General features: G+C 43.2%; 1 protein-coding gene across 3 annotated transcripts in view; it reads left to right on the top strand.

Moving 5' to 3' along the window:
• Window positions 1-22624, top strand: part of CPLX2 (complexin 2) — a 200627-nt gene that overhangs the window by 167906 nt on the left and 10097 nt on the right. For 2 of the 3 annotated variants that reach the window (XM_060240222.1, XM_060240221.1), the window contains 2 exons: window positions 9416-9530; window positions 21491-21666. In XM_060240222.1, the coding sequence (XP_060096205.1) occupies window positions 9500-9530; window positions 21491-21666 (207 nt within the window). In that variant the 5' untranslated portion in view covers window positions 9416-9499. The remainder of the gene's footprint in view (window positions 1-9415; window positions 9531-21490; window positions 21667-22624) is intronic. The other variant, XM_060240223.1, reaches the window with a different exon arrangement.

Raw genomic sequence — 22624 nt, 5'->3', positions numbered from 1 at the left:
CTTTGATGGACCGAGGGTCTGATTCAGTTGTATGAGTTCTCTTGTCCAAGCATATGTGTTTTTAAGTTGGAATGAAGGCATTTCTAAAGACTCATCCTGAGCTATTCATGGGGGCTTTCATGCTCCAACAATATGCAGGTTAAATAAGTATATACTTAGTTTTGCTGACAAGTCTCGCAAGTGAATTTCCAAGAGTCAAATTATATATTAATTTTTATCATTTATATGAATCCTTTGTGCTTATTTGGAGCCACTACGCAATAGAAATATGCTTGGAGTAAACCTGATAAATACATACATTGCCTGATACTGAATTGTGCAGAAGTGCTGAAATGACGAGAGATCAGTCCCACTAATTTGACCAGTGAAGTGTAAGGTAGATATCATTCCCTAGTTTACTAGAAACCGGAGGCAGACAATGGATTTATTTCTGTGTTCTCATCAAATGTTCAAAGTGTAGAAATGTACCCAAAAGTATAAGGAATGGTGGAGGAGCTGTCAATTGCAACAATCTTTCTAAGAGAAAAATACATAGAAGTCCCAAAGCTTGCTTCCACAATGGTTTATGCCCCTAGATGAGCTCAGAGAGCAAAACTGTACAGCAGGTCTCTGATCACTGTAAGTTTTTAGTAAATCACACAGCTGAGGTAGCACATACTTTGATGTGCAAGACATTCACAGTGTAAGAAGCCTGAATTAGGAAGGGCACGTATATGTCCAATATGCCTACTTTGACAAAATGTGCTTAATACATCCAAGAATATCTTATTAATTTGCTTTCTGATTCTCTATCATCCCTGGAGTGGTGATAAAAATGGTGTTTATCTTATTGTGGTGATAAAAATGATGTGCTTTATTGTATTTTTAAAAATCTATTAACTGCCTTTCTGCCCTGATGAGGGCAGAAAAACAAGATATAAATTTTGTAAATAAATAAATACTAAATTTTAAAGAAGAACCCCGTGGCATAGAGTGGTAAAGCTGCAGTACTGCAGTCAGAGCCCTCTGCTCACAACCTGAGTTCGATTCAGCAGAAGTTGGTTCAGGTAGCCGGCTCCAGGTTGACTCAGCCTTCCATCTTTCTGAGGTTGGTAAAATGAGTACCCAACTTGCTGGGAGAAAAGTGTAGATGACTGGGGAAGGCAATGGCAAACTACCCCGTAAAAAGTCTGCTGTGAAAATGTTGTGAAAGCAACGTCACCCCAGAGTCGAAAACAACTGGTGCTTGCACAGGGGACTATGTTTACCTTTTTTAAAAAAATTAAAACTTTTGAAAAGAATTTGTAGACAATTACATAAATTAAACATATTAATAAATTAAACCAGTATACGTTTGTGTATATAGCAAGACAAAGGTAATTTATTTTTCGGTGGTGCACACATCTATTATAGCAAGCGTCATTCTAATTATACTGATCTGTGATGGGATCTCTAAGAAAGGGCTTAGCCTTAAAGCAGCTGCAAGGGAGTTGGAATCAAGGTTATAGTGCTGGGAAACCAAGGGATTGACTCCTTCCAGCCATGCTATTTCCTCAAATGAAATTCTTCCTACCATACATTTTTATTAACTGTAATAGGGAAATAAGGCAGGCGCCCTTTCTTTGTAATGTTCATCCTTCAGGAGCCCTGGAGATGCACACAATTCCCATGTGGGAAAAAGTACAGAAGGCTTCCCCAGCAGCACACCTCTGATTCAGGCCCCTCCCACCCACTAAACTCCTACAGTTGCTTTTTAAGACTAAACTACATGAATTTGTAATGTGCAGTTTGGCCCTAAGATGAGGCACTGTTTGTTCTATCTCACACACAGGGGTGGAAATCTGTCTTTTAAGTTGTCATCTGCAGATTTGTATTTCTGTAATAAGAGAATGTTTCAGGCTGCTAACCTCCAGGTGGGACCTGAAGATCTCCTGGAATTACAGCTCATCTCCAGATGAAAGAGCCCCGCTGTAGAAAATGGCTGCTTTGGACGGTTGACTGTATGTCACTATATTTAGCTGAAGCCTCTCTCCTTCCCAAGCTTGCACTCCCCAAAGTACACCCCAAAACTTCCTGAAATTTCCCACTCTGAAGTTGGCAACCGTGCTTCCTGCCCAAACTCTACCCTCCACAGGCTTCTTCCCCAAAATCCCCAGGTATTTCCTGACTCGGAGCTGGGAACCCTATTAAACATCTGCCTCCAGCCCCAGAGTATATTAGGGACAGCCCCGGGTTTGATAGTGACCGGAAAGAGATTTGCTTATGAGCTATCTTCTTCTGCTATACAATTATTTAGTCCACAATAAACCATGTCTTAAGCTCCAGAACAGAACTGCAGGACTTTTTACGAATGTATATATCCATATTGTTCTGCAGTTGTAAGAATGAGCCCCTCTCACCAGTAGTTTACACATGCTTAAAAAAATACTAGTCAACAGAAGTCTTGAGGAGATGGGGAGCTGGCTCTCCCTTCATTCCTTTTTTACAATCTGTTGTGCATGACTCATTGCCAGAATAGCAAAATGAGCTTTGGCTCACAGCCAGAATACATGTTCACATCCAATCATCTCAAGTCACATCACATATTGGTGTTTGTTTCTAGACTGCTCAGACTCACATCCTCAAAGGTATATTCCTAGAGTGAGTTGATCAGTGGCAGTCTCTCTGGGAAAAGTCCAGAAAAGAAACTCTTGCAGCTGCAGCTGTGCTGGGAATCCTGCCACTCAGTAACCAGGGCCAATAGATAAGCCAATTTGAGCTTTTCAGAGGAAGGGCCTGGTGTAAATGTAATTAAAGACCTAAAACACTAATGATGCCATCTTAAGCAGAGTTGTACCTTTCTAGGATTGCATTGTTGTACCTACCAGTGTGATTACTAATCTGTAGGTTTCCACACCACCACCTGTGAAGGATGCAACTAACAAAAAAAAATGTGAACTTTCCTAGAGCAAGATCCAGGCTATGTTTAATCCTCTGCCTGGCTATGTTTAAACCTTTCACAACTTAATGTATTTCTTTCTAGAGCCAAGAAATGTCCCCTTATCATTGTCAGAGTGATGTTCCCATGCTTCCCAGCTGGACCTTTTCAAGAGTGGAAGTTACATAGTGAAGCAGTAGGCAGGGTGTTGATGGTGTTTATAAATGGAGCAGCATAAGAGTGTTCTCTGTAGGAGGAAGGAGGGTGGCAGAGGGTTTTGACCTCAGAGCATCGGTCAGTGACAGTTTGGTGACAGTAGGATTACTCAGATGATGGAGAGGCTTTGTGTTACAAAGTAAGACAGCCTAATTGTGAGAGAAAGGAACAAAATGACAAACTCAGGATGTCGCTAAACTGCAAAATAATTACTGTCTTTGGAACACTTGTGACATGAGGCCTGCTTTCCAAGCTGCCTCTCTTTCATGGCCACTTACTTACACAAGAGGTCTGTCAGGCAAACCATGATTATTCCCAGGCCATTTCACAGATGAGGAGTAGAGGGTGCTAGTAGTGACCTGCCCAGGAACTTAAACCTGTATCTATTGTCATGCTCTGTACACCAGGCCAGCCGCCTCCTACCATCAGAGATAGGTAGAGATTAGCATGAGGTATAAATGATGATAAGAACATAAGAGAAGCCATGTTGGATCAGGCCAATGGCCCATCCAATCCAACACTCTGTCACACAGTGGCCCAAAAAAACCAGATGCCATCAGGAGGTCCACCAGTGGGGCCAGGACCCCCTGATGACACCTGAGGGTTTTGGGCACTGCGTGACAGAGTGTTGGCCTGGATGGGCCATTGGCCTGATCCAGCATGGCTTCACATGTTCTTATCATCACTTATGCCTCATGCTAATCTCTACCTATCTGTGATGGTAGGAGGCGGCTGGCCTGGTATACAGAGTATGATCAAGCTCCAAAGACAATACTGTGTTCCATGTTGATCCCAGAGATCTTCTTGTGGTAAATCCAAGTTAGCACTGAACTAAGTAAAGCAGTAGATTCTGGAAGATTTGCTGAGCTACTCCTTTGGAGCAAAAAAAAAAAAGTCAATTTAAGCATTTTGTGGCTCCTTCAAGAGTTACAAATGTATTGTGGCATGAGTTTCGTGAGCAAACACCTAGCTCATTTCACATAGGCTGCGACAGCTGCTAACCCATTGTGAAGGTTAAGCATAAATATACCCCAGAGCCCTAAAGAATAGATTGCACCTGTCGGTGAGGGACATTCAAGGGACTGGATCTTCTTTTTGTAGACTGACAGCTCTTTACATTCAAACTGAATAGAGCAGTGTGTGGGAGGAACTGTAGCACAGTGGAAGCCGACTTGCTCTGCATGCAGAGGATCCCAGGATCTGTCTGCAGTTTCTCTCCATAAGGGGTCTTGTGTCCCCTTCAAAAGGCATTGGTGTAGAGGTATAGCAGGAGAAGGGGCATAGCAGATCTTTGAATTGTTTCCAGCTGGGGCAGAAAAAGTCAACTGTGATGCTCCTTCTGCAACAGGAATTTTGTTCTTGCCCATGCTGGAACCTCAAGGTATGTCACACCACAAGCATCCCCACCATTTTTGTTTTCTGTTGTTTTTCAAGGAAGGAAAGACGGAAGAAATAAAGAGAAAGAGAAAGGTGACTTGATGTGAAGCACGACTGAGCTCTTTTACATTTATTCCTTGCCTAGAGAAAGGAATTTCAGCAGGGGCTCCCTAAATGACAAATGACACCTGCCAAAATCCCTTTCTTTCAAGGTCATGGGAGAAAAGGGGGGGAGAGACGTGTACAGTAAAGCAATCAATAATGGATCCTGTGTTGCAGCTTTGAGTCTGTCTCATTCACAAAGCAGTGGCCTTGACTTTCCAAGCAACCCTGTTGCCCCTTCCGTTTGGTTCCAGAATGCCTCATGAGTTTCAGTCAGGATTGTTCTTGTGCACTGCAGGAGACCTCAACCTATGGGTTCTCTCTGCAGCACAGACGATTTGCCCTCAGCATTCACAGGATTACCTCTTGGGTGATATTGTCCTACATTCAGATACTGTTATGGTGGAGATTAATGGTGGCAAGTGAGCATGTACAGGATACTGACAGAAGATTTAGTGGAGGCATGGGAGAACTTCCTTTAGAATGTTTGGGCAAGATAGAGATAGAGGTACTATCTGCCTCTGAAGGAATCTCTTTTTCTCAGTTTAACATGTATGATGTCAAGTTGAAGGTATTCAGTAGTGATAAAAAATGCACTCTATACATGTTCAGATACCTATGTCTGTATTATATAAATATATAATTTTAAATCTGTTTCTTTAAAGAAGGGTCATGACTATTATTGGTGGGAAGAAATCAAAATGCTGGTTTTTCCTATAAAGCTCAAAATAGTCCCAACCAGGCTATTTTTCCTGTTTTCAGAAAATATCTGTTGGCAACTGGAGACAGAGTCTTCTCTGTGGTAACACCATACCTGCAAAACTCCAGCTGGCACCCTATAATATTCAGACACCAAACTGAAATTTAAAAGTTTTCTCTGCCCTTTGTGAAATTATTAATGAGTATTAAATACTTGTTATTATTGAGTAATGCGCACTAGAACTGTTTCTACAATTTTTCTTAATAGTTGTGTTTATTTTTGATGGCTATAATTTTGTAAATCACTTTGTACACATATTTTAAAAGATAAATAGTGTTAAGTGAATTTTCAGTGGAGGACAGGACAACAACAGTCCCTTCAAGCATCCCCCCCCCGCCACACACACACACTAATATCACTTGTGAAAATAGATATGCCAATGAGCTTATGCATGCTTACTTGAGAGTAATTCCTCTGAATTTTGTGGAACTTGTTTGAAACCAAGCTGTTAACAAGTTTGTAACAAGTTGTAAATATTTGTTTAGCATGTATGTGCCAACCTGAGATCAATTCCAAGCTGTTAAATGAAACAAGAATCAGTGGCACTTTAAAGACTAACAACATTTATTTCAATAGAAGCTTACCTGAGTCACATATCTCTTCTTCAGTGAGGTGTGACTTGACTCATGAATGCTCAAACTAAAATAAATGCTGCTAGTCTTTAAAGTGCCACTGGATTTTTGTTTTATTTTGCTATAGCAGATTAACACTGGTCCTTCTGATGAAGAGTTCTGCAAAACTCAAAAGCATGCACAGTGTGTTGTGTTATTTTGGTCAGTCTTATGGCACGACATGCCTTTTCTTATGTTACAGAATACACACATTCTCATACATGAGTGTGGACTTGCAAACATTAATCTGGGTTAACAGCTCTACAGGATGCATTTAACTTCACTTTTGATCTCAGAAACAGAAACCAGAAATATAAAGAACTCTGGGGAGGGGTTTTTCTTCTCTTCTTTTCAGAAATATATGTAGGTGGCTTCTGATCTGGGACTGTCCCTTGATTCTAAGCAGTCCTGCGGCATTTCCATAAGCACTGTTGTTCCTGGGATCCTGTGGCTCCTCTCATATTGATTCTGAACCCAGCAGCAGTTTTCTGCGAATTGTGAGCTAACGGAGAGCTTGGTCACCAAAGCGCAATGAGGGGCATGGCAGTTTTCTACTTGGCCTGCTGGGTTTTGTTGCTAACTGAAGGGTTTTTAAGGGAAAGTGGGAACTTGAGCAAAGAGGTAGCATATTGTCATCTGCTTAAGCCTATAATAGAAATACATTAAAATGGCTTTTATTATTTTTTGTTCTCCAGCTAGTAAATTTACATAGGTAGCTATTTAAAAAAAAACCTACTATGTAGGTGGAATATTTCCAATTGCAGCTATATTAAGAACTGCATTAGGCAAAGCCTTCTAGCTAAAAAGAGCCCGAGTAAGTGAACCTGAGATGTCATCCTGGAAAGTTTTTAATGAAAGGTTGGACAAGGCCAAACCGGACATGATGGGCAGAGAAGGGGGGAAATCCACACGCAGTTAATTCATATAACCTACAGTGCATTTGTAAATTGTGATATTTTTTTTTATTGTACATTGAAAACACAGATGAGCAGAGCTAAACTTTGCTATGTCCTCCATGTCACACTGTTCTTATTGTTTTAAAAGCCTGGCTCCTTTCCAGTATTGGAGCTGGAACAGGAGAAGGAAATGCTTCAAACAATGAAGTGCAGAGAAGTAAGAAAGGGAGGAAAGGCAGGTTTTAGCAGGTCTTTTTGTCTCCTGAGCATTAGATCTTAGATCTTTGTCATGGTTGGATTTAGTTCACTTCACACTACTTTCCCTAAAACAAAATATAATCCACCAATAAATCAAAAGCAGAGTATCCAGAAAAAGTGTATCAAGAATGGGGTCTTAAGATCTGGTTATTAATCATTTTTTTATTTATTTTAAATGTCTGCATCAGCTTTCCATGTCAGGCCTCCAAGATGGCTTACAAAGTTAAGAACAGTAACACTACAACAAATAAAGCAATAGCTACACTAAACTCATCAACATTCACAGCAACAAAACCTGGTACCTAAATTGCAATAATGTGTAGCTGGGGGGTCACCCATTGAGAAGGCCCTATCCCCACTAGCCATGATCCATTTGGCCTCTGGTTTTGTTTATTTGCTAACCGATTAGTTTGAGTTTTTTTAAAAAAACTGAGCTCCACACTTCTCAGCTTTCTGGGGCAACTAACAAAAACAAGCTGTTAATAATATAAATATGAAAATAAAGTTAACCATGTGTCTGGCCTCCAAATGGGGCCTGGACTCCCGCCTGACCCTGAGAGGCCTTCCCCTCAGCAGCTGCGAATATGCCAGTGCCCCAGCAAGAAAAGGGGGGAAAGGAGGCAGGCAGCAAATTTCCTTCAGGATGGGTATTCCCAATGCCAGAGCAGCTGGAGCACCCTCTGTTTGACCTTGAGACAATAAGTGGCCTCTTACCTGCCCTTTCTAGGGATTACCTGGTGGTGCTCAGGGTTAAAAAGGGAAGAAAATCTCAAAGCCAGGGAGGATTACCCAGAGGACAAGGAGGTGACCAGGGAGGACAGAGAGATGGCTTGGAACAGATAGATGGAGGCAGGGGTGGAATTCTAGCAGGAGCTCCTTTGCATATTAGGCCACACACCCCTGATGTAGCCAATCCTCTGAGAGCTTACAAAAAGACCCTTGTAAGCTCTTGGAGGATTGGCTACATCAGGGGTATGTGGCCTAATATGCAAAGGGGCTCCTGCTTGAATTCCACTCTTGGGTGGAGGAAAGACAGTCTTGCTTCTATTGGAGTTATCTCTCACATCCTGGGACATGAGGAGGAGGACTACAGGTTACTAAACCCCCTTCCTTGTGTGGTCTGAGGCTTCAGAGACTCCCGCAGGACAAGTAACTCGCATCCTGGAGCCCACAGGACCCTCAGATGGCCCCACATGTCCTCTGCCCACCATGAAGTATATAACACAAATCACAACTATGGCAATACAATCAAACCTATGTGTTGGGGGTGATGGATAATCAACCAAAGGAGAGCTAGTTTGGTGTAGTGGTTAAGTGTGCGGACTCTTATTTGGGAGAACCGGATTTGATTCCCCACTCCTCCACTTGCACCTGCTAGCATGGCCTTGGGTCAGCCATAGCTCTGGCAGAGGTTGTCCTTGAAAGGGCAGCTGCTGTGAGAGCCCTCTCCAGCCCCACCCACCTCACAGGGTGTCTGTTGTGGGGGGAGGAAGGTAAAGGAGATTGTGAGCCACTCTGAGACTCTTTGGAGTGGAGGGCGGAATATAAATCTTCATCTTCTTCTTAACTGAACGTGCCTTTCTGGCTTCTGTCTGAAACTGAGTAGGTGTCACATGAATGGCTGCATGAGGGTATTCCACAGTTGGGGTCTGGCATGATCAAGAAGGGCCCATCACTTGTGGCCATCCATCTTACTTCAGAATGTGAGGACATATTGAACAGTCTTCAATATGGATCAAAGTCATTAAAAATACAACAAGCAGGTGAACTACCACTAACCTGGAGAACAATATGTTGTTGCTTTAACAGAGGTGTAATTGAAGTCACCATGCCATCAACAGCTTCAGCTCCTCCTATTTTCACACATTAAACCTTCGTTAAAGAGATGGGGCATTTTTCTCTGAGGTTGTTGGCAACCCTAGCAAGTGATCTTTGATAGGTGAGGACCATAAGGAACAAGATTTTAACTTCTGCTTTAAAAATGAGCAGTTATCATGAACACCTCCATGCAGCCCAAACACTTCTTGAGTTTCCATGTAATCGTGAATCCTCAAGCAGTTAGGATGGACAAGGATAGCACGGTGCATAGCAAATGGAGGTGGGAACACCAGAATTTTCTGGTAAGTCTCAGCAAAATCATTCTCCATGTAGATTGTCTCTCCCACCCCATTGCCTATACAATTTTCCACAAATGACAGGATAAGCAATACCTTTTGGATATACCCTATTTTCACTGGCAGGGTCCTGGATTGTTTTACTGTTCCTTCTTTCTCATCTGACCTGTCTTTCTTCCATCTAGGTAGCAGCTGACCCAAAGATTCCCACCAGCAACACTGGATGAGAATTCTGCAGTTGCCTAGAGCTCAGTAACTCAGTTGGCAGTATGGACTTTGTGATGAAGCAGGCCCTAGGAGGTAAGTCTTGTCTTTGCATTATTAAGATTCTCTTTAACCCATCCCTGCCTTCATGCTCCAACCTCATTATCAATGTTGATTTCTCCACACCTACTGTCTCTCTGCATATCACACCTGATCCAAACACACTTATTGTCATTTGCCTGCTAATGTCATTCAAACAACACAAAGTATTCACAGTTTTACCACCCATAGAAGCTTTTGAACTGCGGCCAACTTCTGCTAGCACTAGAGCTTGATGTAAAATAATATCACTGATTGGGCACATGTAGCCTTTGGCTGAAAAAGATAAACTTATCAAAACCAGTTCTGCTGCTACGATTCTGACCGTGTGCGCCATGCCCATCGGTTAGCCACTGTGAAGGATTTTTTCAATTTGCAGTAACACTACTTTATAGAGTTGGGCCGCATTGAAAACTGAGGCATTTGGTTAAGTCCATGGACTGCTCTGTTCAGCAAGTCAGGTTTATGGGACCGTCTCTTTAATTTGTATTGCATATTATATGTATGGACAGAATTGAAGTATTGTATGGAGCATTTGTGATTTATTCCTAACATAGTGCTACATAGGTTTTGTTCTGTTTCATTGCTAATGTCATTTGGCATCTGAAATCACTCTACTTTCCAATATATAGGACAGATGGACTCACATTCTAGCTGTATCTGAAGAAGAGAGCAGTGACTCACGAAAGCTCATACCCTGTCACAAATTTTGTTAGCCTTTAAGGTGCTACTGGACTCTTGCTCTTTTCTGCTGCTACAGATTTAGGACTGTTAACTTCATGGTGGGGGCTGGAGTTCTCCCAGAATTATAACTGATTTCCAGACTACAGAAATCTGGTCCCCTGGAGGAAAGGTCAGAGTCTAGGGGGAAAGGGAATTCCCTCTAAAACCTTCCTTTCCCAAGGCACCCTCACCAAGTCTTCTGGAATTTCCCAAGTCAGAGTCAGCAAATTATTTTTTTTTTAGAAAGTTGAAGGTTGTTTGAAAGAGGCATTGCTACATGTGGAGCAGATATACAGTTGTTTCTCTTTCACATTCAGTAAACAGGTTTTGCAGGTCTGCATATTGTTGCAAAACCCTGCTTGATTCTAGGTGACAGTGAGCTGAAAGCCACTTTCAACTCTCTCCAAACACCTTCTCTGCTACTCGCTGCTGGTAGGAAGCCATCACCCCAAAGCTTGCTCCCTGTCACTGACTGGGGACACTGAAGCTAGGGAGAAATGAATACTGGGTTCTGTCTCTGTAGCCCAGTGCAGAAACCATTTAGTGAATTTATTAGCCCCCAGGTAAGCAAAATGTCTTGGATGAGGTCAAGGTTTTAAAATGGGTCTTTTAACCTTTAGGTAATAAATTGGTAATGCCAAAAGACTCATGTAGAACCACTTTATACTATACCTCACCATGAATTAGGATCTGACATTTGAATAATCAGACATATTACGTATGTTAACAGAGGCTTGGTGCTAGTTATTTTTTTTAAACTGTAATTTGGTTCATCATAAAGTAATGAAATAATAGGCAGAGAATTGACTATATCCAATCTGGTTCACCAGCATTACCACCAAAAAGTGCTTTTGGTTTGTCTACAGCTGAGGTTTCCTGCCTAGTCCTGAATATTAATATCTGTGGCCAGTCACCCAAGTTTCAGTAATTTCTTTTAGCATTTCCTACTGCTAAATTAGCATGGCTTTATACCTTAGAAGGAACAATTCAGGTATAGTGAATCTTATCAAAGCGCATAGGTGAGAGTCTGCAAAGATTTCTTTTTACCCTATGATTCATTCTCACTAAATAAGGTGCAGTGGAGATAAATGTTTGCACAGCAACCAACCAGTCAAAGCTTTCTTAGGAAGGAGATACTACACTTCCCACTGTACATTCCCAAATAGATGACATTCACCAAAATCTTACCTTAAAGATCAAGAACCATTGTTAATGAATAATTAGAAGCCTGGAGAGTGCCAGTAGACCTTTTTAAATGAGCAAGCAAGTGGATGTGAGTGCTGCTTAGATCTCCATTCTCCATGGCTCTCCTTCACCCCCTCATGCATGGGCACTAATCTCACCAATCATTAAGGCTCAATGACAGCAATTTCAGCATGCTTTCTATTCTTTTTGCCACAGTTAGGGTTGCCAGCTCTGGGCGGGGAGGTACCTGGCGCTCAGTAGGATACAGCACTATAGATTCCACCCTCCAAAGGGACCATTTTCTCCAGGGGAACCGATCTCTGTCATCTCTAGATCAATTGTGATAAGGGAAGAGCTCCAGGCCCCACCAGGAGATTGAATGTATGAGAGATCACAGGCTGAGATGGAAAAATAACAAAAATACAACCAAGGTATAATAATTAATTGTAATGCAATCTTGACAAACTACTTTACATTTTTACTTTTTTTAAAAAGTGTCTTTGCATGATTTTCTTAAACAGTATTGATTATGCCAAGTCTATTTTATATATAATCTAAAAAATCCTGTATTGTGGTCCATTGGTTTTTCTGTTTCCTTCCATGTGTCTGTTCTAAATAGCATGTGGTTTCCACAATGGGACAGTTTAGACCCCATTTCAGCACTTTGTCAAGGCAGATCCCACATAGAATAATTCCTCCAGTTTATTTCTCCAAAGTATTCATTAAGCAGCCTACCAGCTTACTGCTGAATTCAGTGTTGCTAATTCCACCATCCAGTGTTACCAGAATTATGAAACCATTGGTGGTTTAATAAGTAGTTTGTCAAGATTGTGTTATAATCAATTATTATGTCATGGTTGTATTTTGGTATTTTCCCACCTGGAGGTTGGCAGCCCTAGGAACAACCTGTCCTCCACACTTCTGCTATCAGAGCACACCTGTTCTCCATCCTAATCCACTATATTCCTGTGCATTAAAAAAAAACCTCTTCCAGACAATAACTGCCATGACAGTAAGAAAAATAACCATTCAGTTTGCAGTCCAAATATCTGCCTCTTTTACCCTGTGTCTCTAATCCCTAGCCTGCCCAGTAGCCAAACCAATTTCCCGCATGTTCCAAAAGGCTTTCCTGCCACCTAAGGTTGCCAGCATCCTGAAGACTGAACCCAAATCTGTATATTGACTCCAGGACTCTTCCCAGAGAGCACTGCCATGTTCCCCTTATTCTGTCCCTTGGTGTGCTTTGTATAGGCTAACATCTGGGGGCATGGCTGTGTCAGCACATACCATTTAGCTGTGTCTGTGAGTCATATGAGTGGTAGGGGCACACTGCCCCATGACTGGTGGATTATGACGGGGTTGATATGGACTCCATTGTAATTCCTGTGCTTTACTGGGGACATTTCCCCCCATATATTATCTCTCTGTGGAGTGGGCATAGGGCTACCAATTAGCAGCACTGCTGCCATGCTGGTGTTGGCAGTGCACCTGGATCTGGCTCTTGGGATTGGGTTGCTAATGAGAGACCTCTGAGCATCTAATCTAGGTTGACATTTAATGATTATTTCACTGAATCGGGAGAAAACTCCTACCTGTCCTTATATCTGGACTAGATTATTCCTGATTATCTGGGCTTCTCTTTATTCCTGGGAACTTCTTTTTATCCAGGTAAGATATAGTGATGCCAAGAAGTAAATCATGTTCATGGCCCTTTTGCAAAGTGTGTGTCATTTAAAATTGCAAAAATGGTAACAGCCAGTTTTAAAACTATAAGTAGTGGGAGGCAGAACAAAAGAAAGAAAAATAAAAAGGATGTAACTGTCTCCATTCACAAACCATAGTGACAATGTCCATTTCACAGAACTTTCCTCCAAGCACTTTTTTTGTGGGAAAGCAATATATCTGAACTAGGAAATTTCATTGGTAAAACTCTCGGTGTGTTGATGCAATGTGTTATAGAATAGGCAGTGCAGTGGAGAGATGGCTCAGATCCACTCCTTAGGCTCTGAAACGAGAATGCTGGGACTCCTGCCTCCCAGAGAGCCATTCCCTTAGTCCTGGGGTCCTTCCTAATTCTGAGCTTGGCTGTGGTGACTCAGAAGTAAGAGATTACTCTGGGCCTATTCAAACACACACTCTTCTTCCTTATTATTTTACAAAAAGTAGCTCAGGGCTGAGCTCCAGTGACCTTTGGTCTATGTTCATTGCTGAGCTAATTCACACACTGAAATCCAAGTTGTTGGTCACCAAACATATTCCAGACAGCCTTAATGTTCCAGTTTCATTTCCCTTTGTTATCAGGTCCCCCTCCCCCCCATTTCCACACAACTTCATTAGCAATCATTTTTCCAAGTCTTTTCCTGGATCTTTCTAGTAAATTTATTTACAAAAAGTAAAAAGTAAATTTTTTATTTATACCCCGCCCTCCCCGCCAAGGCAGGCTCAAACTGTTTTCCCTCAATCTCCCCACCCCACCCCCCGAAACAGCTTGATTTTGAGTTTGGGGCAGTCTGAAGTGCCCTTGCCATTTCAATATCCCAAGGAGTGTCTTGCAGGCAGGCAAGCCAAGGAGGCAGTGAGGCAGCCAGGCAGCCCAACAATCCCCAGGTAGGTGGGTGAGCTGAGGATACAGCCTCAACCTCTACTAGCCAAAAGACGTGTCTGCATGGTGTATACTTTCTCCCACCATGTACACTTTCTGGAAACAAAATCCATGCACAGTAATAATGAATGGAGCATAAACACAGCAAAATTCTTTACTGATTAACAGAACAGGACCATTGTAAAGGTGCTTTGAACAACCTCAGCAGTAACTTTGCAAAGCAGTATTCCCTTATGGCAATTGGCCATATCATATCTGTGCTGAATTCTTTAGCTGCTGTCTGTAGGGAAGATAGGGCATTACAGCCAATCAAAACAACAGTCTAATGGGAGAAAGCAGCTAACCAATTACACAGAGAGACAGTTAAGGTTTGGGAGCAGTAAGTGCTTAAACCAATGAGGGCATTAAATTCCCCCCAAGGACTAGCTCAGGGAGGGAGGGAGGAAGGGAAGGAGGGGAAGGAAGGGGAGGAAGGAAGGGGAGGAAGGAAGGAAGGAAGGAAGGAAGGAAGGAAGGAAGGAAGGAAGGAAGGAAGGAAGGAAGGAAGGAAGGAAGGAAGGAAGACTGTGAAATGATCACCCCAATCATGCTAATATTGGAGGTACACCAGAGGCCAGGAAAATCCAGATCAGAACTGCAGTCTGGCAGACGCTATAGACTTTTTGACAGATGTGAACTGGGAGTTCTGCATAGCCCTCAGGATAGGTTATTTTTCCCACTGGTGTAAATGGCAGCTCCTTGAGGCTATTTCAGATTGGGAAAACTGCATGCAGGGGAGAGAGAACTGAACCTTCCCCATCCCAACACACTGTAGTCACAATCCAAATCCAGCCTATGCAAACCTGGGAATTAATCCCTAGCCTGAAAATTCCAGTACACATCTAGTCAACAGGGCATGGCTTAGAACCAGCAGTAAGTTCAACATTTGAGACACATGAGGTTGGGTCCAGTGCAACATGATTTTCTCACTTCCCACACTGCATCCCCAAATGCCCCCTGAAATGCTGCTCCTGGGGGATGGGACTTTTCCCAGGAACAGCATATGGGCAAATTGGAGGTCTGCAGTAGAAGGGGCAATCAGCAAAAATCAACCTCCATCCATCCATAAAAGTCCTCCACGGGATCGAACTCCATGTGTTTGTCATACAGGCTTTGCAAAGTGTAAATCACCTACCAGTTCTTACCCCCTCCTAAGAAGGAGTTCATTAATCTTTCTGAGGTGGAATCTTGGCAATGATTTTTGCTGCCTCTTCTGGAATGACAAACTGGATCGAGCAGACAGCCCAGCTTCCCCCTCCCAGAGACATGCTGTGATTAAGTCTTTATGCTTTTCCCGTTCTTGGCTCTGCAGCTGAGAAAATACCATGCCTGGGCAAACACTTCTTCCCAATTTGTAATATAGAGCTAGCCAGAAAGGATGCTGCATGTCATCATACCTCATTGCCTCTGCCCCATGCCTCACTCCCAGCCACAATAACCCATCAGCCAGGGCTTCTGTATCACAGCCTGGCCATATGCAGGCTCCCTTCTCTCATCCTAGATGCCTCTGCTGGCACAGCAAACAGCAAGTCTACTGTCTCTGGCTGTGTGAAGGGCTTGGCTAGTTTGAGCTAAGTGATGATGATTCACAGAAGCAAAGAAGGAGTGAGATGGCGCTCAGGTAGATGAAAGACCCTGAAGTCTCCTGGGGGCTTGGGGAGCCAATGCTGGTTTGTAGCTTTAAAAATGCCAACAAACTGCTGTGGGAAGTGCTTCTGCCTTGCTCCTGGCACAGCTGCTCAGAATGATACAGCACACACCAATCTCCTATCTCCATTGCACAGATACACACAAGCTTGGGGAAAGAAGAGAACAACTCTTCCTCGTGGTGGAGAATGCTGTTAGCCTATGGTTCAGTGGGTAGTGGACCTGCAAGTTCAGGAAGAATTTGTTGGAAAAGCTGAGACTAGACAGTCCACAGGCTGTAGGCTTGCAAGTCCCCAAATCCAGGCAGGGGATCCCCTGGTTTTGCAGGCTCCTCCCTGCCACCAGCCAGCTAGCTGGTGGGGGGAAATCCCACCCCAACAGCCATCATGTGCCTTTAAATCTTGGCAGGCTTAGAGGAAGCTTGGAAATTGCTTGTGTTTTGGAAGAGGTGTGTGCCTTTAAATCTCAGTAGGAGGAAAGCTGGTTGGGGGTGGGGCAAGCAGACAGAGCCACGTGGCTCTTTCCAGTGAGTGTGTGAAGCTGTGAGAAAGTAAGAGAGCCTAGTCCTTCCATTTGTTTTGCATTGCAAGCCATTTGTATAGTAAAATAGATAGTAAAAACCAGAACCTGATTGTGGTTTGGGAGGAAACTCCACCACCTAAACTGCTCTCCTTTTGTTTTCCTCTTAGTCTGAAGAAGTTGGTTGAAATACAGCAGATGGTTACATTCAGCAACCCCCATGAGTAAATTGTCCCAGAGAGGTCACAAAAGTGTGTGCTTGAAAACTGTGTTTATTTTGGCTGCTTTGTGAGTGTATGTGTATGTGTGTTTACTTTCATTTAGTGGAAATGCAGCTGCTGGAGAACCCTTTCAAGGCAAAAAAGAGGATGTGGAAATGAAGACTATATTCAGGGGAACTGCACTGCTGTATTTTTATTTAATTTTTAAGGGAATCGGAAAGTCTCCTGGCTCCACCCCCAAAGTCCCCAGGTATTTCCTGAGTTCGAACTGGCAACCCTAACTGGCAGACATCTACTTTTGGACTAGCTGCTCAGCCATTCCATTGTAGGGTTGCCAATCCCCAGATGGGGGCAAGGGATCCCCTGGTTTGGAGGCCCTCCTCCCACTTCAGGGTCATCAAAAAGTGTGTGGGGGAGAAATGTCTGCTTGACACTCCATTATACGTTATGGAGACCAATTCCCATAGGGTATAATAGGGAATTGATCCGTAGTTATCTGGGGCTCTTGTGGGGCTGTTTTTTGAGATAGAGGCACCATATTTTCAGCATAGCATCTGGTGCCTTTCCTCAAAACATCCCCCAAGTTTCAAAAAGATTGGACTAGGGGATCCAATTCTATGAGCTTGCAAAAAAGGGTGTCCCTATCCTTCATTATTCCAAATGGAGGGAAGGATTTAAAAGGAGTTGCAGTCCCTTTAAATGTGATTGCCAGAACTCTGTTTGGAGTTCAGTTGTGCTTTTCACACCCTTGCTCCCAGCCCTAAAGTCTCCTGACTGCACCCCCAAAGTCTCCAGATATTTCTTGAGTTGGACCTGGCAACCCTATTCCAGTGCCATATTGAACTTTTGCTGCAAGCATTCTCTTTTAGAACTAGCCCTGTCATGAAATAAAATGTGGTGTCAATCTCAGGAGGCAGCTTTTGGACATCATTTCCTGGCACACAGTACCCACCCACCCACGCTCCGGGGAAATAGTCCCTGACCCCGTGTTATCCATTGCAGGTGGGAATGGTATGTGAAGTGTGGCTGCACAAGTGTTACAACAACAATGGGCTAGTGCTGATGAGGTCACTAGTGACAAGAGGCATGTTTTTTCATTGCCTTTGTCCCCCTCCCTCCAGTCTGCACTATATCAAGATTTTTGAAACACTTAGTGTGTTGGTTATTTGGTTTTGAACTGTTTGGTCCTAAATATATCATTCATTCATTTGAGAGATTTTTGTGCTGCCTTTCCAAAGGCCTGCTCAGGCAATTTATTCCAATAGAGCAGCCATATTACCTTTTAAAAAACAGAAGAAGAAAGACTGAACAAGATGCATTCTTCTCCTGCAACAGTCCTACAACATTTGGTTGGTTTATTCCTTTAAAAAAAACCAAAAAAACACCACAGCAGGCCCTGACCTGGATAGCCCAGGCAAGCCTGATCTTGTCAGACCTTAGAAGATAAGCAAGGCCAACCTTGGCAAGTATTTGGATGGAAAACCTCCAGAGAATACCAGGCCTGGCAGACAGAGGCACATGTATCAAGCCACTTCTTGTCCTCCATCCCCCAGTAGGATTTGCCAGAGGTTGACATGACACAGGCACTAGGCTTCCCAAATCCCCCGCCTGGGCGGGGGACCCCAGTTTTGGAGCCTCCTCCCCCCGCTGGCCAAAAATTCAGAAAGCGGGGGGGGGGGGGGAATGGCAGCCCTTCCCACCCAGCCCTGATCCCAGCAGCTTCTCTTCTCCCGTTCCCACCGATCCCCAATGCTTCTACTCCTCCCTTCCCTTCCCTTCCCTTCCTACCTCGGATTGCAGCAGCTTCTCCTTGCCCCTCCCCTTCCCACCCAGCTCCATCGCAGCAGCCAGAGCTTTCCCAGGCTGCTTCCTGCCCCGCCCAAAGGACCATGTGCCTTTGCACCTCCGGAGGTGGTGAAAGGCTTCAACTTCATGTGTCTGTAAAGAAGCTGGCTGGTGAGTAGAGAGGCCAATCCCCTACATTTGCGAGAAGGGGTGTGTGTGTGTGTGTGTGTGTGTGTGTGTTTGTGGAGGAGAGGGAAACGTCTTCATTATTCCCTATTTGTGAATTGTTTCTCATAGGGTATAATGGGGAATTGATCTGGAGGTTTCGGGGGCTCTGGGGGAGCTATTTTTTGAGGTAGAGGCACCAAATTTTCAGTATAGTATCTAGTGCCTCTCCCCAAAGTACCCCCCAAGTTTCAAAATGATTGGACTGGGGGGTCCAATTCTATGAGCCCCAAAAGAAGGTGCCCCTATCCTTCATTATTTCCTATGGAAGGAAGACATTTTAAAAAGTGCGCTGTCCCTTTAAATGTGATGGCCAGAACTCCCTTGGATTTCAGTTATGCTTGTCACACCCTTGTTCCTGGCTCCACCCCCAATGTCTCCTGGCTCCACTCCCAAAATCTCCTGGCTCCACCCCCAAAGTCCCCAGATATTTCTTGAATTGGACTTGGCAACTCTAACAGGCACACACACTGCAAAAAATACCAAAAAACCCCCCCACACAGCAGTTCTTGGATGTGCACTCCCCTTCTCTAGTGCTGGAATGTGCAGCTTCCCTTTTTAATAATAACTATAAATGTGCATTTAACACATCCCAACTTAGCACTCATCACAACACAACCACTTGTATGGTAAGTCCATCTTCACTATCTGTGTGACAGGATATTGCCTTTCTAGTACTGAATTCCAGCTTACACAATTTTAGAGTAATTAGAAGTTGAGCTATGACTAAATCTGGGATATTTTCGGGGGGGGGGGAGGCTTGTGAATGCTTGAGCACCCTCTAGAGAACTGCCAGGGATATGGGCTCATACGTATTCTGTTAGCTGAAGGGTATGCCTGAAGTAAATAATCTTAAAAGGTATCTACATGTTACTACTGCTAGAGTTGTGTTTTATAGCCACCTCTGGATTGAATTATCAACACTGGCCTATTTGGAGACTACATAGAATAAGAGGAAACCAGACTACCCAGTCCCTGACATGGAGCCATTTTCTGCAAGATCCCTTCACCTCATGGAAAGTCATTCCATCTTCCCACCTCTTGGGAACAGAGGTTTTGGTTGGGGGCAAGCAGAGCTGTGGAGGGAATACACAGACCTGAAGTGCTGCAGTTTCCTCCCAGATTCAGCATCCATTTCAAGAAAAATCTTGCAGTGACCCATCATTGAGTAAGCCATTTATTCTGTGGGCTGCCATCTGAAAACAGCTTCACTTTCAATCTTCTCCTGACACCCAAGAGGGAGAGTGCAGGGCTCCCGGCTCTTGCTATGTGGCGACACTTCATCTAGGGTTGGAAGCTGTCAGGCCTCTGGCAACAGGATAATCTAATAGCTTTTAGCTGCTTTAACAGGCAGGCAGAAAGACTTCTGGCTGTTTCACCTGTCCCAGGAACTCCATCTTGCAAAGTAGAAGTCTTCCTGTTCTCTTCAAGTATGAACAAGCACTTTCAGAATGCATAGGAAAAGAATACTTTTCTTAATCCATTGCCTTCTTTCCATTTGCTGCTGCTGCAGAAGGACCTCCGGGTCCTTAAATGAGAGAGAGTAGGCAAAGCTCTGGAATACCCCTTCTGGGGTTTCACCTGAACCTACTCCATGACATGAAAGGTACCAGGTCAAAACATTTTCATTTGCCCAGGCTTGTAAATAAACTCATTTTGCTATTTTTGTGGTATTTTACCACTTAGTATGCTTTTCATGGCCTGCATTTTATGAGTGGGGCTTTATGGTGGTTGATCTGTTTTTACATTCCATTCATGCTGCTGAGCTCTGGATTGTGGGGGGCTGGATCCTACCAGCTTATCTGCAGGTTAAAAAGAGGAGCGAGGACACTGTGACAGTGACAGCTCCAGTGTATACAAAAAAGCACACGGTCTGGATGCTGCAGTGAGGAAGAAAATTGGGCAACGTCAAGTGGAGAAGCTGGTAGGATCCAACCCTGGGTCGTTGATCTTGCATGGGTTTGTTTTATAAGGTTCTCTGATTTAACTTTAACCAATTTGTTTGTTTTGTGCTGTGGAGAGATGGCATATAAATCTACCAAATAATTGAATGAAACTATAAAAGACATAGCTGAACTTGGGCACAGCTGGACTCATAACAGCATGTGGGACCTGGGTGCAGCCATTAGTGGGTTAATGTAGCCACACTGCACATGTTGTGATGTAGGAACTGGACAAGAGAGGAGGGCATCAGCTGCCAGCATCTAAAAAGGGCAGTTAACGGTTGTGAATATAGCAGAAGGCAAGTTGGAAGCACATTGGAATGTATCAGAAGCATAAATGTGATATACTATAGTGGCTGTTTAGAGCTCTTCATACATTAAGAAAACATTTTTTAAAAAAAAAACAACCCTGCATTTGTAGAACCCTATTTCCCCACATACCTTGCTTGAATTGTGTTTGCTACAGTTGCAAAGAATAAAGCCTGGTAAGATATACTTTATACTTACTAAAACAGTGTTATTTTACATGGTGCGCCTGAACCCCACATTACATTGGAAACATTTGGCTCACTAGAATCAAATAAAAGGCAGAAGACATGGGGCATTTCCACATCAGCTCTATCAGCCCCTCGCCCCTGAATGGTATGGAGCTGATACTGAAGCTTTGCTTGGGATCCACCAAGTATTTTGCAACAGAAGAAAGGGCCCTAGAATTGATGCCAGAACAGAAAGTCTGGATTCTAAAGTGGTTCTAACATCACTGGTTACCATGGGCTGAAATGCAGGAAGGAAATTCCACTGAATTACCTCCTCAGTACCTTCAGCTTTATAATATTCACTTAGAAACTGTTTCCCCTTATTATATGAAAAAGCATTAATGAATTGCACACTCAACTCTTGTAAAGTGGAGCTATGTGGTTACTCTTCCCATCACTTTTGAAGTTCAGGTGAATAGGGAAGTACAGCAGGGAAGCACGATTGCAGGGGAAACCTTTCAGAAGGCAGTGAGCCGTTCTGAGGAGTCATGATCTTTCCCACTGACTGTGGTTTCTGTAATGTCACATGCAGGGGCCACTAAAGATATGGGTAAAATGCTGGGGGGTGAAGAGGAGAAAGACCCTGATGCTCAGAAGAAGGAAGAAGAACGACAAGAAGCCCTGCGCCAGCAAGAGGAGGAACGCAAGGCAAAACATGCTCGCATGGAGGCTGAACGGGAAAAGGTCCGGCAGCAAATCCGTGATAAGGTCAGCAATCTGTCTACAGCTACCCATAAAAAGAATATAACTCAGGTTTGCAGAGGTGGGAGGGACCTGTTTGGTGTAAATGGCAAGTATAGAATTGAAGTTAAATTGAGTCTATGTGAAATCTAAGAAAATACTGCTGCCAGAACCAAGTTCTGTAATGATCGTTACAAACCAAACCCCTGTTAGCCATTATTGACAATATTAGCTTCCATTTCTAAAGGGCAAAACTTCTTTTTGAGAATCTAATCTAACTAGTCAATCCTACTTGCTATGTGCAATGGTTGCCTCAAGCACTTTGCTTTTTATCTTCTGCTTAGTAAGCAAATGCCCAATGACTCTTAAGAATCCATAAATATTCAGCGAACTGATTAGATTGCCTCTGAGAGGTGAAAGATGTATGCTAAGTGTTCCTGATAGACTTTAGACAATTTTATGCCATCACAAAATATCTGTTGATTTATATTACAAGGTAGTCACCCCATTCACCAATTGCGAAGATTAATCCTGAAGGTTAACTTTATAAAAATGTGAGGTTGAAGTTACCTAAGAGATTCGTCTATTAATCTCTTTGGGGCTACATAGAGCTTCTTCTGTAGTGGGATATTTATTTATTTTTAAAAATTATCATCTACCTTTCTTTACGGAATTCAAGGCAGCTTACAATATAGAGAGGTTGTTACATTAATTGGGAATAAGTGGCCACAATGCCACTCAGTTCAGCATTCAGGTCAATAGAAAGTTACCACTAAAGTTCAAAACTGTAACATTTGATTTAAAAAGATGAAGCTTTACGAAAATGAGGGGAATAGTAAAAAGGAAGCTGAAGGGTAAACACAAGAGTCTAATCCTAAGAGGATGCTTGGAAGCTATTTAAAACCACACTAACTGAAGCCCAAATAGAATCCATTCCACAGGTTAGGAAAGGGACTGCCAAGTAAAAAAGAAGGCCTGCATGGTT

This window comes from Heteronotia binoei, chromosome 5 (genome assembly GCF_032191835.1).
Source record: "Heteronotia binoei isolate CCM8104 ecotype False Entrance Well chromosome 5, APGP_CSIRO_Hbin_v1, whole genome shotgun sequence".
Lineage (NCBI taxonomy): Eukaryota > Metazoa > Chordata > Lepidosauria > Squamata > Gekkonidae > Heteronotia > Heteronotia binoei.
The sequence above is the reverse complement of the archived record's forward strand: the minus strand, read 5'-3'. Positions and strand labels throughout refer to the sequence as shown.